This window comes from Mycena indigotica (genome assembly GCF_014461135.1).
Source record: "Mycena indigotica strain 171206Taipei chromosome Unknown Mind.scaff0001, whole genome shotgun sequence".
Taxonomy (NCBI): domain Eukaryota; kingdom Fungi; phylum Basidiomycota; class Agaricomycetes; order Agaricales; family Mycenaceae; genus Mycena; species Mycena indigotica.
Window position 1 is genome coordinate 1,282,866 of NW_023503000.1, and position 14,906 is coordinate 1,297,771.

The 14,906-nt window shown below is 51.4% G+C and overlaps 7 protein-coding genes across 7 annotated transcripts; 3 read left to right on the forward strand and 4 right to left on the reverse strand.

Annotated features, from left to right (window-relative positions):
* Positions 1-117: 117 nt before the first annotated feature.
* MIND_00025500 (Glycoside hydrolase family 2 protein) lies at positions 118-3,580 on the forward strand (the record flags this gene model as incomplete). Its single annotated transcript, XM_037357225.1, has 14 exons — positions 118-316; positions 368-507; positions 554-730; positions 781-849; positions 902-1,567; positions 1,620-1,916; positions 1,965-1,970; positions 2,018-2,074; positions 2,119-2,221; positions 2,268-2,343; positions 2,391-2,777; positions 2,834-3,173; positions 3,226-3,439; positions 3,486-3,580. The coding sequence occupies 14 exons, from the start codon at positions 118-120 to the stop codon at positions 3,578-3,580; spliced, it is 2,826 nt and encodes a 941-aa protein (XP_037225135.1).
* Positions 3,581-4,529: 949 nt separating this feature from the next.
* On the forward strand, positions 4,530-5,492 carry MIND_00025600 (uncharacterized protein; the record flags this gene model as incomplete). Its single annotated transcript, XM_037357226.1, has 4 exons — positions 4,530-4,707; positions 4,758-4,861; positions 4,907-5,051; positions 5,101-5,492. The coding sequence occupies 4 exons, from the start codon at positions 4,530-4,532 to the stop codon at positions 5,490-5,492; spliced, it is 819 nt and encodes a 272-aa protein (XP_037225136.1).
* Positions 5,493-5,623: 131 nt separating this feature from the next.
* On the reverse strand, positions 5,624-9,002 carry MIND_00025700 (PLP-dependent transferase; the record flags this gene model as incomplete). Its single annotated transcript, XM_037357227.1, has 7 exons — positions 5,624-6,230; positions 6,282-7,132; positions 7,183-7,291; positions 7,339-7,897; positions 7,945-8,354; positions 8,405-8,772; positions 8,832-9,002. 7 exons carry the CDS (start codon positions 9,000-9,002, stop codon positions 5,624-5,626), a joined length of 3,075 nt encoding a protein of 1,024 aa, XP_037225137.1.
* Positions 9,003-9,756: 754 nt separating this feature from the next.
* MIND_00025800 (uncharacterized protein) lies at positions 9,757-10,646 on the forward strand (the record flags this gene model as incomplete). Its single annotated transcript, XM_037357228.1, has 5 exons — positions 9,757-9,780; positions 9,836-9,964; positions 10,017-10,059; positions 10,110-10,130; positions 10,183-10,646. The coding sequence occupies 5 exons, from the start codon at positions 9,757-9,759 to the stop codon at positions 10,644-10,646; spliced, it is 681 nt and encodes a 226-aa protein (XP_037225138.1).
* A 212-nt stretch (positions 10,647-10,858) lies between these two features.
* Positions 10,859-11,846, reverse strand: MIND_00025900 (Glutathione transferase-like protein; the record flags this gene model as incomplete). The annotated part of the gene is made up of 4 exons (XM_037357229.1): positions 10,859-11,320; positions 11,379-11,536; positions 11,590-11,692; positions 11,742-11,846. The coding sequence occupies 4 exons, from the start codon at positions 11,844-11,846 to the stop codon at positions 10,859-10,861; spliced, it is 828 nt and encodes a 275-aa protein (XP_037225139.1).
* Positions 11,847-12,089: 243 nt separating this feature from the next.
* On the reverse strand, positions 12,090-12,880 carry MIND_00026000 (FAD-binding protein; the record flags this gene model as incomplete). The annotated part of the gene is made up of 6 exons (XM_037357230.1): positions 12,830-12,880; positions 12,692-12,779; positions 12,575-12,636; positions 12,364-12,527; positions 12,166-12,313; positions 12,090-12,110 (listed from the first exon to the last, which is right to left on the reverse strand). Exons 1-6 carry the CDS (start codon positions 12,830-12,832, stop codon positions 12,090-12,092), a joined length of 486 nt encoding a protein of 161 aa, XP_037225140.1. The 5' UTR covers positions 12,833-12,880.
* Positions 12,881-13,138: 258 nt separating this feature from the next.
* On the reverse strand, positions 13,139-14,413 carry MIND_00026100 (uncharacterized protein; the record flags this gene model as incomplete). The annotated part of the gene is made up of 5 exons (XM_037357231.1): positions 14,301-14,413; positions 14,096-14,258; positions 13,909-14,045; positions 13,546-13,778; positions 13,139-13,494 (listed from the first exon to the last, which is right to left on the reverse strand). The coding sequence occupies exons 1-5, from the start codon at positions 14,324-14,326 to the stop codon at positions 13,139-13,141; spliced, it is 915 nt and encodes a 304-aa protein (XP_037225141.1). The 5' UTR covers positions 14,327-14,413.
* Between the last annotated feature and the right edge of the window lie 493 nt (positions 14,414-14,906).

The following is a 14,906-nucleotide window of genomic DNA, read 5'->3' on the forward strand; positions in this document are numbered from 1 at the left end:
CGCTTCCCTCATCACATGTGCTGCGTCCGTCGGCGACATCTTCTCGTTACGGCGACCTCGTCATGCGGAGAAAATCCAGCTTGTATGTAAAAGCAGCAAGGCTTCTCCCCGGCCACCATGACTTCCGTCCGAGGGGTGGCGAGCGTATTGTGTTGGGCGTCGCTCTGTTTTGGCGCTGTCTTCGACCTCTCGCAATTGCACTGGACCTTGCGCAACCAGAATGGCTCCATCGCCATTCCCGCAGTCATTCCATCTCAAGCCCACCTCGACCTGACGCGAGCAGGAATCATTACTGACCCGATGCTTGGGCTCAACGGTGTGTGCAATGATTTCCTCTCCAGGTGCAAGGTGACCTTAAATTCTTCAGACTTCACTGAAAGATGGATTTTTATGGACAACTGGACGTATACTGCAAGTTTGGCACCGATCCTCAGCGGCCTTAAATCATCTCAACATTCGTCCCAACACTTGCTTGTGTTCCATGGCCTGGACACCATCGCCAACATCGTGCGTTTTCTCGTGTCTTGCTTCAAACCATTGCTGATTACTGCAGACGGTGGCCAATAAACCCGTCGCATGGGTTAACAACCAGTTCCGCCAATACGTCTTCGATGTCTCCTTCCTCAATAATGTCACGGCTGGCAACATCACAGTGGATTTCGAAAGTGCATACTATTATGGACGTAACGTCAGCAGCAGGCCAGATGCGGAAGACATGCTGGAGTCTTATGTGCGCGTCTTGCATTCCTTTCGAGTGTGGCACTTACATAGCTTGGGTAGTTCACATTCGAAGTTCCTGCAAGCCGCGAGTATATCCGCAAAACTGATTCCGATTTTGGATGGGATTGGGTCAGTCCTCATCTTAGTCGTTTTCAGACCAACATTCAACGAAAATGCTCAGGGTCCCGCGTTTGTGCCAAGCGGGATATTCAAACCAGCTTACCTTATTTCCCTCTCGGACCAACCCAAGTCCAAGAATCACGATGACCAAATCTACTTCGAAGAGACCTCCATCGACATCTACAAAGTCGGCCAGAACTTCTCCGTCCGCGCAAACCAACATGCTGACTGGGTCGTCAATGTCACGCTGGCCTTACGTTCCGGTCAGAACGTGCGGTCACCGACCATATCTTTGTCGCTCCCAGAAGCTCATCTCCAATCCCCTGTTTTCCATGTCTCTGCAATTCCGCGGACTACCAATGAAGCGCATTGGGTCACCGTCCTTTGGCATATTCCCGATAAGGCTGTGAAGAGATGGTACCCTCACAACCTTGGGACTCCAAAGCTGTATGACTTGAGCATATCTCTGGGGGTTGGTGGGAACCCGATCACCCGTACGTTGCGCACTGGTTTCCGGACTATTGAGCTCGTCCAATCGCCCTATTCCAAAAAGGATGTCACTGACCGTGGCATCACACCTGGCGACCAGTGGCATTTCGAAGTCAACGGCGAGGAATTCTACAGTCTTGGAACGAACATCATCCCGTTCGATCCTTTCTACTCAAAAATTACCACGGAGCAGGTGCGCTGGGTTCTAGAGAGTGCCGTTCTCAGTGGACAAAACATGGTAAGCTGGCTAACATTTTTCCCTGGGATGCTTTTTTCTGACAGTACATCAGGTCCGCATTTGGGGAGGCGGTATTTACCAGCCGGATAACGAGAAAGATGGCGTCTACGACTTTTATTCGCTTTGCGACGAGTTGGGCATCCTTGCCTGGTCCGAGTTTATATTTTCCGACAGTGTGTACCCGATCAACGACTTCATGCTCGAATCCATCGAGCCGGAGGTTCGCCAAAATGTCCGTCGTGTCAATCGTCATCCAAGTAATGCTCAATGGGCGGGAGGCAACGAGATTGAAGGCATCGTGCTTATAATCCAAGCACTCGCAATCCTTCCCAACGCATCCGCTTATCTGGTATCCAGTTTTTTTTTGCTTCAAAAAATTTCTCTGACATTTATGCAGGACGAAGTAAGGAATCAATCACAGTTCGTTCTTGCGACCGACGATATTTGCAGTATCTTGCGTTGTTCCAGGATTTCCTCTATAAAGTTGCGGTTTCGGAGACGCATTCGGTAAGCCCCACCGCCTTTAGAGGTTTGTTACTTAATATAAGTAGGTCGCATATACCGATTGTTCGACAACCCGAGGTGTTCTGAGCCTGGAACCATATCAGTTGCGGCTTACCAATGCGACGCCTGGAGAAATATATGGGAACACAGGTATGTCCATAAATTATCAGCTGTTAGATACCTGAGGGCTGCTCAGAACGTTATAACTATGACGCAAGTCAAGCCTTCAACTATAGTACATTCCCTGTCTCGCGGTTCGTTAACGAATTCGGGTGAGCACATCTGCAAAAGACACGATGTTCAACTCAACTTGCCATAGCTTCCACTCAATGCCCTCGTTCTACGCCTGGGAAACAGTACTCGAATCTGCGGCGGATTTTTCTTTCAACTCGACCGTGGTCGCTTCTCGCGACCATCATCCGCCCGCTGGGGGCCTCGCATTCCCGAACCCCAATGCTAACCAGGGCCAGGCGCAGATGACTCAAGGTGTTCAGTTGTGGCTTCCTACTCCCTCGACTGCGAACTCCAACCAGACTTTTGCGCAATGGTGCTGGAGCACTCAGATATTCCAGACCATGGCGATGACTTCACAAATCGCATGGTATCGACGCGGCTCCGGCCAAGGAGAACGGAATCTTGGGTCTTTGGTTTGGCAGATGAACGATATCTGGGTTGGTACTAGCTGGAGCGCTATGGAATACGATGGGTGCATTGTTTCTGACATGTTTTGCACAACAACAAAAATGGCTCACTTATTCATAGACGGTGGAAGGTCCTACAATATGGCATGACAACAGCTTATTCCCCTCTCGTTATCTACCCATTCTGGACACCTCAAAATGAAACACTCGAGGTCATCGTCACTTCCGACCGGTTGGAAACGGTCAAGGGCTCCGCTCAACTGACGTGGTACGATTGGCACGGCAAGACGCTCAAGTCAAGCACACACAAATTCGCGACTCCGGCTCTGAACAACTCCCGCATTCTGACCGCTTCTGGATTAGCGTCAATCCTCCCAGCTGGCCAAAATGCGTCAAACGTGTGGATGTTGCTGAACATCACTGCCCAAGTCAACGGCAAGCGTGTTACGAATGAACAATATGCACGTCTCCCATTGTTTTTTTTTTACTTATAATCTACTGACTTGGTATCAGTTCACTCCTACTTCACTTGCGCATGCTCCGCTTGTGGACCCGAAAATCCTCGTTACTTCGGATAAAAGCCTGACCTTCACGCTTTCGGCTCGGGGCGGCGTTGCGCCGTGGACATGGCTCGACCACCCAGCTGGCACGGTGGGGTATTTCCAGGACACGAAAACGGGACTGCCCGCGAATGGATTTTATCTTGTTCCGGGAATTCCACGAACAGGTCAGTTCATTCCCATTAACGAAAGCATCCTCATTTCATTTTGCAGTCAAATTCATCATGAACCAGCATCTCTCGCGCAACAAAAATCCCTCCCGAGCCGATTTCGTGCTGCGGTCGCTCTGGAACAACACTCATGTTTAAACTTTCATCAATAACGTTTTGGTTTTTTGTCGAGAACATCTACATCTGCTGAAAAGTCAAGTAAATAAGAAAAGACGGTGTGGGAATCATAAAAGTGGCGGGTTTCTCAATGGCGGAAACTAACTAGTCCAAACATACTAGCGATGGCCGTATCTTCGCGCCCTTTTCTCCGCTATGTACATGCCTTGAACATTGACCACTTGCTTGTAGGTCCCAGATCTTCGCGTCTCCCAACCCCAACACACTTCTACGATGCCATCTTGTTCAAGAAGTTCGTCGATAACGCGCCATACCTGGCCGCCGCTGCTGAAGACATAGTGCCTCACAATGCACATCATTGTGCGAGGATTTTGATGTTCGAGGATTTGGATGTTGATTCGCGGGAAATGGACCAGAGCGAGGCTGGAGGCTGGACGTGGGCCCGGCATGGGGGAATTCAAAAGTGTTGTGTTTACACGATTCCCCAGTCGAGCCTGACACCGGCCATGCAAACTCAGCTTGGCAGCAGAGCTGATGTCGAGAACAACAATGAAAGTGGAGTCAGACGGAAAAGAAGAGAGGCGAAGGGAATCCTCGCAAGTAGTAACGAGAGAAAAACACCATTCGAACCTGGTTAAATAACTTTCGCTCAGGTGCCCACCTCGGACTTGGCGCGATGGGAGGATGATTCGCGCGAATTCGAAGGGTCAAAGGCCGCTATACTGTCGACGCCCAGTCGCTCGACTCTCGAAGTCAATTCGCGGAAGTCGCGTTGTGGATTCTGGCCAGTACTCTTCCCTGGCACACAGCTGTCGTCCATGTGGACCGAGCAAACGATTGGAAGCGTCGCGAGTTCGCTGAAGGAGCATCTTGCGTCTTGGCCCGCCTAACTCCGCGTAAGGCCGCAGGTCATGTGATCGTTCCCTGCTCTCTTTAAGTTTACCCACCATGGTTCGGTGTCTCCAGCGCAATGTCCCACCACTCTCATCCCCGCCTCAGTAACGCGCCATCTGCCAACGCGCCGCCGTATAATGCACTTCCCACCGATGCGCCGTCAGACCACGATGCGCCGCCCAATGGCTTACCCCCTAATGACCCGCCATACCGTCCATTCCCCACTGGTAACGGCCGCCCTCCCTCTCCGCCTTGTAAAACCGAATAATTACCATGTTTACGCTAAACTGAGCGTATCCTACAGCAGCACAAAGCTTTCAAAACCAAATGGACGAAAAAACGCGGGGAAAGGCGTTGAAAGACTTGACGCAGTCGTGGATGGACCGGTTGCAGCTTATCAGTGTCATTGTACGTTTCTAACCTCCAAGGTGGCCCTCATTACAACTTCTTCAGTCAACTTTCTTTGCCTCAACGGAAGCAGGCCTGCTTGATGTAACAGTTCCGTTAGCCGGTGTTGGAGGCGGGGAGTTCGTCTCTGCTGCCGGCCAGGTTGCGGCTGCGTCTATTCTGGCTGCACTAGTGCTGCACATCTGGGCATGTGAGTGTCAATAACATTCCATCAATCACCCACTCACTCAATGCACCAGCGATCCTCTCTTTTCTCGGCGCGTTCTTTGTCGTGCGCTACCGCCTGCGGGAAGCCAAGGAGGAACAAAAAGAAATCATATTCACTGAAGCACCACCGCCAGACCCCGGCCTCCCGAGCCCCCTCCCCACCTCCGCGCTCCGCTCGTCACTTGTCCCTGTCTGGACATCCAACCCTCATGTGGAAGAGATCGGCCCGTTCCATCTCAAACCGCCAACGCATTTGCTAAGCAAGATCCACAATCTATGCATCCTGCTCACGTTTGCTGGGTTTGGGCTCGCGGTCCTCGGGATCCTGGCCATCGCGTGGGGGCAGAGCCCCACATCTGTTGGTGTAGTCATAACCGTGTCGACCGCGGCGTGCTTCGTCGGGGCGGTCTGGGTATTTGTCTAAGTCTTGTAGAATTATAGAAAAGCCTTGCCTGCCGAAGAGCGCTGGTTCATCTTCCCAATCATCCAAGCAAGTTCCAAGCAATCGTGTTTTTTCCTGTGATACACGTATAGTATAGTACAAACTTGTAGCTATTAGTTCCACGGGCGAAGGCTTTGAACCAAGTTCCGCCACTCGTCCTTGTGGTCTGGATGCATTTTGCGCGAAGTATACGCCATAACAGTCTGATCAAACCGATGGTCTGCAAGTTTCGTAAAGTCCTGGGTGTTAATCCGCGCAAAGTCGACAAAGACGCTGCCAAGAACAGTCATGGTGCCTGTGGCGATGGGAATGCCATGCTCGATATCTGACACCAGCCCCGGGCCACGGGCATTGGCCGGTTTGGAGTCGTTGTAGACCGCTACCTTAAGCGTGGCGCCTTCAGCAAACCATTTCGTACTTGCCGCGTCAGCCGGCTGCATGGCTATCTCAGGACGCGCAACACTGAGCAAAAGATTATGCGTCTGCTCGAGCTCGATGGGAACATCGATATCAAGCTTGACTTCAGCCGACATTTGCGCGTTGGGGGCTTGCACGAGCACGTGATCGATGAAGGTGCGGCCTTGCACGCCATATAGGTAGAACGGGACAAACGAGGTCGGGTATTTCTTGTCGCGCCAGCGGGAGTCGAGCGGGCAGTTCTTGACTACGTCAATAACGGACACATTGACGCGTTTGATGATTTTTCCGATGGAGTGCTTGCTACTTGGTCTGTCAGTTGAGTCACATCCACAAAATTGAAAGTGCACTGACCGCAAGCGGATAGTCGCAGCAAAGGAGGCGCCTTGGACGCAGATATCGCTCAGGTTGGCCTGGTCCACGGTGAGCGACAGAACATCGCCTGGGGTTCGGGTATGGTGATGCGGCCCATGATCGGTATCTTCGAAGCCGAAATCGTTGGTGATGTCGACATTGAGGACAACCTGGAAGCGGCCGTTGGCATTGTGGAAGTATGGTTCATACACGAGGAAAGCTTGGCCGGAAGCAACCCGAGTATCATATCCTTGGATGAGAAAAGAATGTGAGCGGGGTGAAATAGTGTTGCGAGCAATAACATGCTGCATTTCCTCCTCCAAAACACCTTGGAACACGTCTGCCAATTTCTGAACGAAGTTGCCTGCAGTCTGGAAAGGCGACATGACGACGTTGCGCAGACAGAACAGATCCTGGTGCGACTCCGTTTCCAGACCCAGTCGGTCCTTGAACCTTTCAACGCAGACACCGTAATCAGCAATCTTGAACGTGGTCGCCGAAAGGAACATCGGAATCGTCTGCGGCTTTATGCCCGGACTGGTGATAGACAGACGCTTGAAGATGGCGTTGTTCAAGTAGTTGGCCTCCTCGACATCGGTATTGACAACACCGTTGATGCGGAAGTTGCAAGCAAAGGCGTTGATATTGAGGTCCGAACCGAGAGCAGTGAGCTCCTCCATCGCCTTGTCATCTTTGACGAGCGCTTCGTTTGTCTTCCCAAGGATATGCGTCCGGATGAATTCTTTCTCGCTGGCCATCGCAGCTTTATCAGGTTCTGAACGAAGCGGGTTGAGCGGGACGACGATGAACGGGTCGCTTTCGACAGACATAGCCGCCCAGTGGGCAGAGATCTGGAATATCTGTTGAGTAATCACGAAAGATGAACTAGTGAAGCGTTTACCCTGCGGCAGGACCACGAAACTTCGCCGAGCAAGGCACCATGCCCCTCCTCGTGCAGCCCAACCACTTGGTGATGTAGATATGTTGCAACAGCAGGAGCCCCGGGTTTGCTGCCAATACTAAGTAAGCATGGTCACACATAAGAAAGCATTCGTACCTTCCCTCGATACCATAGACACCGATGCTCTCTCCAGTATCTGACTGCTGCAGATACGGCGCACTCCAGGTTACCAGATACCGCATTCTCCCATCGCGGTAGCACAGTCCACCGGCCGGGTATGGAATATAGCCCGCCTTGTGCGGGTCAATGGTGATCGTGTCAGTACGGGCCAGAGCACGGAACTGGTCCACCGTTGATTTACGCAGTGTCGTCGTAGGCACAAAATCACGTTTCGGCTCGCCTTTCTCCGGCCCGGTCGGGATTGTGTACACCGGCTTCTTCCGGATCATCGATGCGAAGTACCCGCCCCACGCGGCATCGGCATGGACCAGGAAGCAGAGTCCCTTAGCCTCAAACTCGTCGCGCATGTCGAGTATTTCATCAAGCGGGTCAACAGCACCCTCTTCAGTTGAGCCGATGATAGCAACAACAGCAAAAACGGGAATTTCATCCCGCAGGCAATCGTCGAGATGTTTACGGAGTTTCTTCGTATCGATATGCGCATCGACGTCGATTGGGACGTCAATCATGTTTTTCGATCCAAGACCAGCAACGGCTAGATGCACATGTTAGAAAGCCAACATTACACCAAATCCAACTTACCTGCTCCCTTTGGCCAAGAATAGTGCTTGGTGCCAGAAATGTAATAGCGCGGCGAGGTCTTCATACCCCATTCGACCTCGACTGCCTGCTTTCCGCGAGTTTGAACGATATAATTGTACAGGACGCCGTCAAGATAGGCGGGAGTGATGCCGTATTCTGTCTCGAGACGCAGAGGAATGTCTAGAATGGTCTTAGGCGGGAGATTGAGCAGCTCCCATAAGCTGAGATCAGCGAGGAGCTTCGGCTTGGCCGAGGCGGGCAACGGAACTTCGAATGTAGCGGAGATGTAGTCAAGTTCTTTCCCTGGCTTCATTGCGTCGCGGAGCGACAAAGGGTAGTACTTCAGATTACGAGCTGCAACAGATGATGAGTTGGGGACAATACTTGAGCCAACATTATCCTCACCGACCCTGGATAAATGATCAGTCATCAGAGAACACGAGGAAATAATTCAACTAACCAGATAGATTCTAAGTTAGCGACGGTCCCATCGCAAGCGATATGTCCCCAGTAAAGTGGCTTGCCGTCTTTGTCCAGATCGGTATAGCCTAGCATTTCACACATATCCTTGCCAACCTCGAGCTCCAACAGAGTTGTGATGGGGCTGGCCTCAAATGCGACGTTGTTTGGGTTGTTAAACAGAGTCGCGATCCATCCAAGGATGCCCGGCATGCCCATTTCAAAGGACATATGCCCAGCATAACGTTGCGAGAAGAAGGGAACCGAATACTCGAAGAGGAGCTCCGTTAGAAGGGTGAATTGGTCGATGAGGTCCTTCGTTTCGGCCTGGAATGTTTTGGACGAGCGAATGTCCTCTGTGATGAACGCCTGCATCCAAAGAGCCAAGTAAGCAATCTTGCAGAGAGAATTGAGACGAAATCGCGCACGCCATCGGTAGGGTAGTACGCCAACCGGGAATCCTTCTGGAGTTGGAGGACCTTGCCTAGTTGTTCTTTCAGGATGTCTGCGTTTTCGCCCTGAGGGCCGAGAAACCAAGCTGAAACAGCCTCATGAAGATTTCCGTTAATGCAGTCGGTGTATGCTCTGTCTTCAGCCATGGTATGGTGTTTGGTTGTGGGGTTCTTGCACCAAGTAGGGTCTTATATGCGTTTTCAGCTCGGAGCCCTGGAGCAGGACGCGCCACAGTGGCAGGTAGCTGAATCTGCCATGCCAGACCGATGCCAGACGCCATTATGGTGGAGGCCAAAGTTGCCTGAAGGATTTCAGCAACTTGTATAGGAGAAGTCTCAAGTCGACTCCGGAACCGATTTATCTTGAACCATGTGCGCTTCATTTGGCGCCCAGCTTGCACAATGGTTCTCTCAAGCAAGAAAAGTCGAGTGCCGCTGTCAGTTGGTAGCATAAGGCTTGTGCCTAGACTTTCAATTCCTAGTCGAGTACCACAGGAGCGCGGTAGACGGGAGTTTTAGTGCTTTTTATAAGTGGGAGCATGCCGCAATTCAAGACAAGGGCGTGCAAATGGATTTCGTGACTTCAAAGACCAGATTTTTTTTTCGAAGTCGCGTCTAGGCCAGTGAATCGATGCAATTGTCCAGCCAAGGGCCAAGTCCTACGACTACTGGGTGAAAATACTCACCTCGTTGACCGACAGGGTGTTCTTATCACGGCAATTGCAGGCAACAAGCTGGAAGCTGGGAAGAAGAGCAAATCGAATACGTCAGCACCGCGTCACAAACGCGTTGTAACTAGCTTCGAGAAAAAAAAGTATAATCTTCTTGTCCATATCCGCTGCCACGCTCTTTCGCTCTGCCCACGTTCCTTCTGTCCTGCCCGTCGTCGTCTCCTGGTCCCATGCTCACCCCAGCCGTTATCGCAGTAAGTAAACAACTCAAGAATTTTCCCGGACTCGCTTAGACGCGTCTGGTCACAGATTCTGGCCTTTGGCGCCACCCAAATCGCCTGCCAGTCCTCTACCTCTCTTTCGCCGGCCCAAATCACGCATTTCGTTACCGTGGCCAACAACTTGACTGCGACGAACGGTTCTGCCGTCTTCACTCCTGTCAGTCATCGTCCTGCAAGCTTATCTAGCCTTTTTTCTCAAGTTTCGATAGGCAGTGGTCAACGCGTCGCTTGGTGAAACCGTTATCTTCAATTGTAAGACATGAGTTAAATCACAGTTTTCGTATGTACTTACCTGAATCTAGTTACCAACGGCACCCATTCAGGTTTGTGCTTTCTTGCTTTTTCGAGACCAAGACTGACACTTTTTGCCTTTAGCGACACAATCCACATTTGATGTCCCCTGCAGACCAGCACACGAGACAAACATTACCATTAATGGCTTCGATACAGGTCTTCGCCCCGCAAACAACGGCTCGTCGAGGACCGACTACCGCATTATCATGAATCCCGATATCGCCGACCGGCCGCTCTGGTTCTACGATGAAGCGACCTGTGGAATTGGGGGAGTGGGGGTTATAAACGTTGGCAATGTCACAGCAACATGGCAGCCATACGACGCCTTTGTGCGCAACGCTATTCGGTTGAACGGAACGGGTACGGCAACCTCGTCAATTCCAGCCCCCACGCGTTCGTCAACTTCGCCCGGTTCTTCTGGCTCCAACTCTGGTGGATCTGGCTCAGGTTCGGGGGACACCACCAGCGCAGCTGCAGCCGTCTATATATCAACTTGGGGCCTTACCCTCGGTCCACTTTTGCTTATGGCGCTTGCCAGTGCTTGACGAACCACCAGACATTTTTAAACGATTTGATATCCACACACGGACTGCCTTGTATACCCCTGCTCTTGTTCTGAATGTTGTTAGTGTGTAGTTCCTTGTTTAGACTTGAATATCCGGTTGGGTTGTGAGCTGGCGAACTGAAAGGTGTGGTCGTGTCAGGAATTGACAGTCACTGGCACGTTGTCAGAATTTTACAAAACTACTTCCTACTTTCAAGGGATGGGTTTCCCAGCTCGGATTGCCTTGGCTGCCTCGCTTTGAGCTTCGTCACGCAAATATCTTCCGTATATCTCCTCATACTTATCAGCATCCTGGGTTGAACAGAAAAAATTGGCAACGTTCAACATCAAAGCAATAGTAATAACCCACGCTTTTCGTCTTGACCACGCTCTCCCGCTTCTCAACCTGCTCCGCATACCGCTTCCATTCCGGACTGACCGCCTCACGTGATACCCGCGATGGTCGTGCAAGATATAGTCCCGCAGAATCCAGGGCACAATCGCTGCGTCAACAAGGGAGAATTGCTCCCCTAGGAAATACGGGCCCTTGGCCTCGGCCGCGAAGGTCTGCATTGCAGCATGCAACTCCTTGCGTGCCTCGTCCCGCTTGTCCTCCGTTTGCGCCTGCATGAGCCGCATGAAATTGGGCAGCACACTCTTCCCAATGAAGTCAATCTGTTTATTATTTCCTCAATTGGCACCAAGGCTTGCCACGAATGACTTTGAAACTCACCCAGATCCGGGCATACGCCTTCTGGTAGGGGTCCTCAGGCAACATACTGGGCTTGTGGTCTGGGTATGCATCGTCCAGGAATTCACAGATGATCAGCGACTCGTAGAGTGCCCTCCCTTGGTACTCGAGCGCAGGAACAAGTCCTTTGGGGTTCAGAGCTGTCCAATTCAAACTCAACATGCAGACATCGAGAAAGTGCGATTGTACCCACCCAGGAACTCCTTCTCTTTTTTGTACGGATTGACCTCCTTGTACTGATAAGGAATTCCTTTCTCTTCCAAGCAGATCCAGCTCCGTTGCACAAAAGGACAAAACTGTGATCCTGGATAACAGCCAGCCAAAACCAAGCAGACGAAGACAAACCCAACCAGCATAAAAAGTCAGGTCTTGTGGGGCCTGATGCAGCTCAACGGTCGAAGCGGCGAAGCCTGTTGCGTGCGGAAAAATCTGCTCATCAGGAGTGGGCATAGTCAAATGAGTGGCGAGGGTGGTGCTGGGAACTTATATGTTTCTCAGTGTCGTGGGTGCTCTGCTTAGACAGCATCTTCGACTTGTCTTCGTCAGGTAGATGGCGCAATTTGATCTCAGTTCTACTTTTGTGTGTGCGTGGGGAATAGCGATTGAACAATGGCTTGATTTCGATTTCTACATGAGTACATACACAAACAAGAATACGCAACAAAGAGGAGTTTTATGGTGGTGGTTCGATGTTTACCGGTCCTCAGCCCATTCCTTTCACAACAGTTAGCCAACCATCCTTGAAGTAATAGAAATCGAGTGAACGCACATTCTCCTTTTTAATCTGCGCCTCCTCCTCCGGCGTGAAGTCATTGACAATGTTGAACAGCTTCCGGATCTCCTCTGGCGTTTTGCCCTTGATCATGTTCGCAACCGTCTTGCATCCAACATCCAAAAGCTGCTTGATATCGAGATAACTACCGTCGTGTGTAAGGAGGCGTCAAAGGACGGAAGAAGAAGGGCATACTTGGCAGCGAGGATGATCTCAAACAAAAGCTCCTGGTCAACGTTGATGAATTTCTGGTCCCACTCAGAGATGTCCGTTGTGCGTTTGCGTGTCTCGTCCTGAGATTGGTCCGCGTCGGGCTGCGGCAATGGCTCGCCTTTGTGGTGTTCGCAGTACTCGAGAACCTACAGAAAGTTAATTCTCGCTCAAGAGCGCATTTTAGTTGACGAACCTTTTTCAAAACGGTCGAAGAAACGTTGGGGAGGGGGATGGGCTGGTCGGACTCGCCAACATCTATGACGCCACACAATTCAGTGCCACTCTAATCAAAGTCGACAGAAGCGCCCACCCTCAAGCATGTTTCGGATGAGGACCGAGCGCTCGACGACGTCTTTGTCGGCATTGAAGTTTTCGTTATCGGAGGTGACGAGGAGGACCTGTGGACGGTTATTAGCCCAGGATATGGTTTCATCGCCAGCGTAGACACCATGTTGGAACGTTTTGTGTGATGTGGGTGAAGCCAAAAGGGTGTTGTCACGCTAACGCGTTATTATACGGCGCTGGCACTGCTTTTTCGGAGTCAGTCTGACTATGTGCACAGTTGAAAACGTGCGTTTCTACCTAATTAACAAACACGCGAGAAAAGCAAACACTAGAGTCTGACTACCATTTTGTAAGAGAGAGAGAGAGCATGTAAATGCTTGGATTCGTTGACTATAGTACATGCAACAACACGCGAGAAAAGCAAACAACGTATAGGCGACATGAACGAAAGGAAATAAAGATAAAGAAAAGATCAGAGACCGCGACTACGGCACATCTCCTCCCACTCGCCCAACTGCGCACGAAAACCCCAATTAACGTCAGCAGGCGGCCGTCGTTCTTGAACATATTGCAGTGCAGCAACTGCGGACAGTGGTGAGTCCCTGATAAGGGGTAGAGCCACAAGTAAGGCGGCGCCAATCGCTGGACTACGCGATATGCCGTGCGCACAATGGATCAGAATCCTCACTGGGGTTTCTTTTTCGGAAGCCAGCGCCGACTTGACCCAGTCCAACACCGGCTCCAGGGCTCCGACAAGCTCGGCGAACGGGGCGTCAGGGAGGGGTATGTGAAGCCGATTTGTTTCTGGTATGCAGTCCGGGACATGCACTGCAACGATAAAATTAGCTCCTTTGTGTGTGGGCGTATGAATTGACACACCTCGTTCACTGATAACACTGACCACATGGGTGATACCTTCCCGCTCGAGGCTGTCAACATCTTCTGCGAAGGCAAGATCCCCAATGGCGATGTTTGATGTGAGTAACGAGAAGGAGGGCTGGGAAGATAGATAGGGAGCAAGAGCAGGGTCATCAGCTCGTAACGGTGCACCGGAAGGTGGTGGTGGTTCACAGTCTGGTGGGAGAGGTTCGAATGAAAGCGAAGAGAACGAGCTAGTGGATGATGATGGCCACGAAGAAAAAGGGGGGCGAAGTTGAAACGGAGGAACTGGAGCGGAGAGGATAGTTTTCGAGTGACGCGGTAGAAATGCTCGATGTGAGTTTGGGGGGAGCAGAAACACACGCGTCTTGGTCCATTTCCGACAGCGCAAAATTGAGATTGAGACCAAGGGTTAAGCTGAGTGCCCGGCGTTTTACAGGTTGTTCTGGCCGCGCGTAGGGATGTGATGAACGGGCTCGCTTGGGGCCACGGAGAGGTGACTGTTGGAGAGTATGAGAATATAAAAAAGACAATATATTCCAACACCAACCTCTACACCTCCACATGCCATCGCCACTGGATCCAGCCTTGGAGCGTCCAGCTCTGCGTCGGATTGATGGGGCCTTTGTCGCCTTGAGCGACGACAGGCAACAGCGAAGAACGACGACTGGCTGGCGCGTGCCGGGCCCGGTGAGGCAGCGAGAAGGAAGAGGCTGTTGACATCAAGAAACGTTGCGTATGTATACCATTCGCACGTCACTGTTGATTGGGGTTGTGACATGATGATCAATGTTTTGAGTGTGGGGGCGTTTGATGCGCCGTGATTAAAGTGGTGTGTTTCGGACAGAAAAGCAGGCGTGCGGAGCAGGGTCGTCGATACCCTTCTTTTTTAATGGGGGGTCCAATGATATAGGCCATGGTGGACAGGATTCAGGCTGCGGCGACGCACGTCTCACCAACGAAACGACGGGGGCGGCGCCACAGCAGCAAGTGAAAGTGACACTGCCATACTCACCGGAACACAAATAAAATTGATTGCTCCGTCTCAAGTCGGTGTGATGGCGCGATGAAATATATAGCATCTTGTTGGCACGGCGTTTCATGACGAGCTGAGATGAGACGTTCAGTTGGGGGCTTACAGTGCGCGTGACCACTTGTCTGACAGGTCCCGGTAACGCCAGGGAAATTTTTTCAAGATTTTAGACATTTTTTTTCAAGATCAGCTCCCCAAAAAACGTCGATTTATCACTTCAGACCCAATTTTCCCACGGTGTATCACTTTTTGGCCAGATTTCACCATTTCCGGACACTGGTCCGGTGGCTCCCCGGCCTACTGCCAGGCCTAGAAACTGTATTTTTGG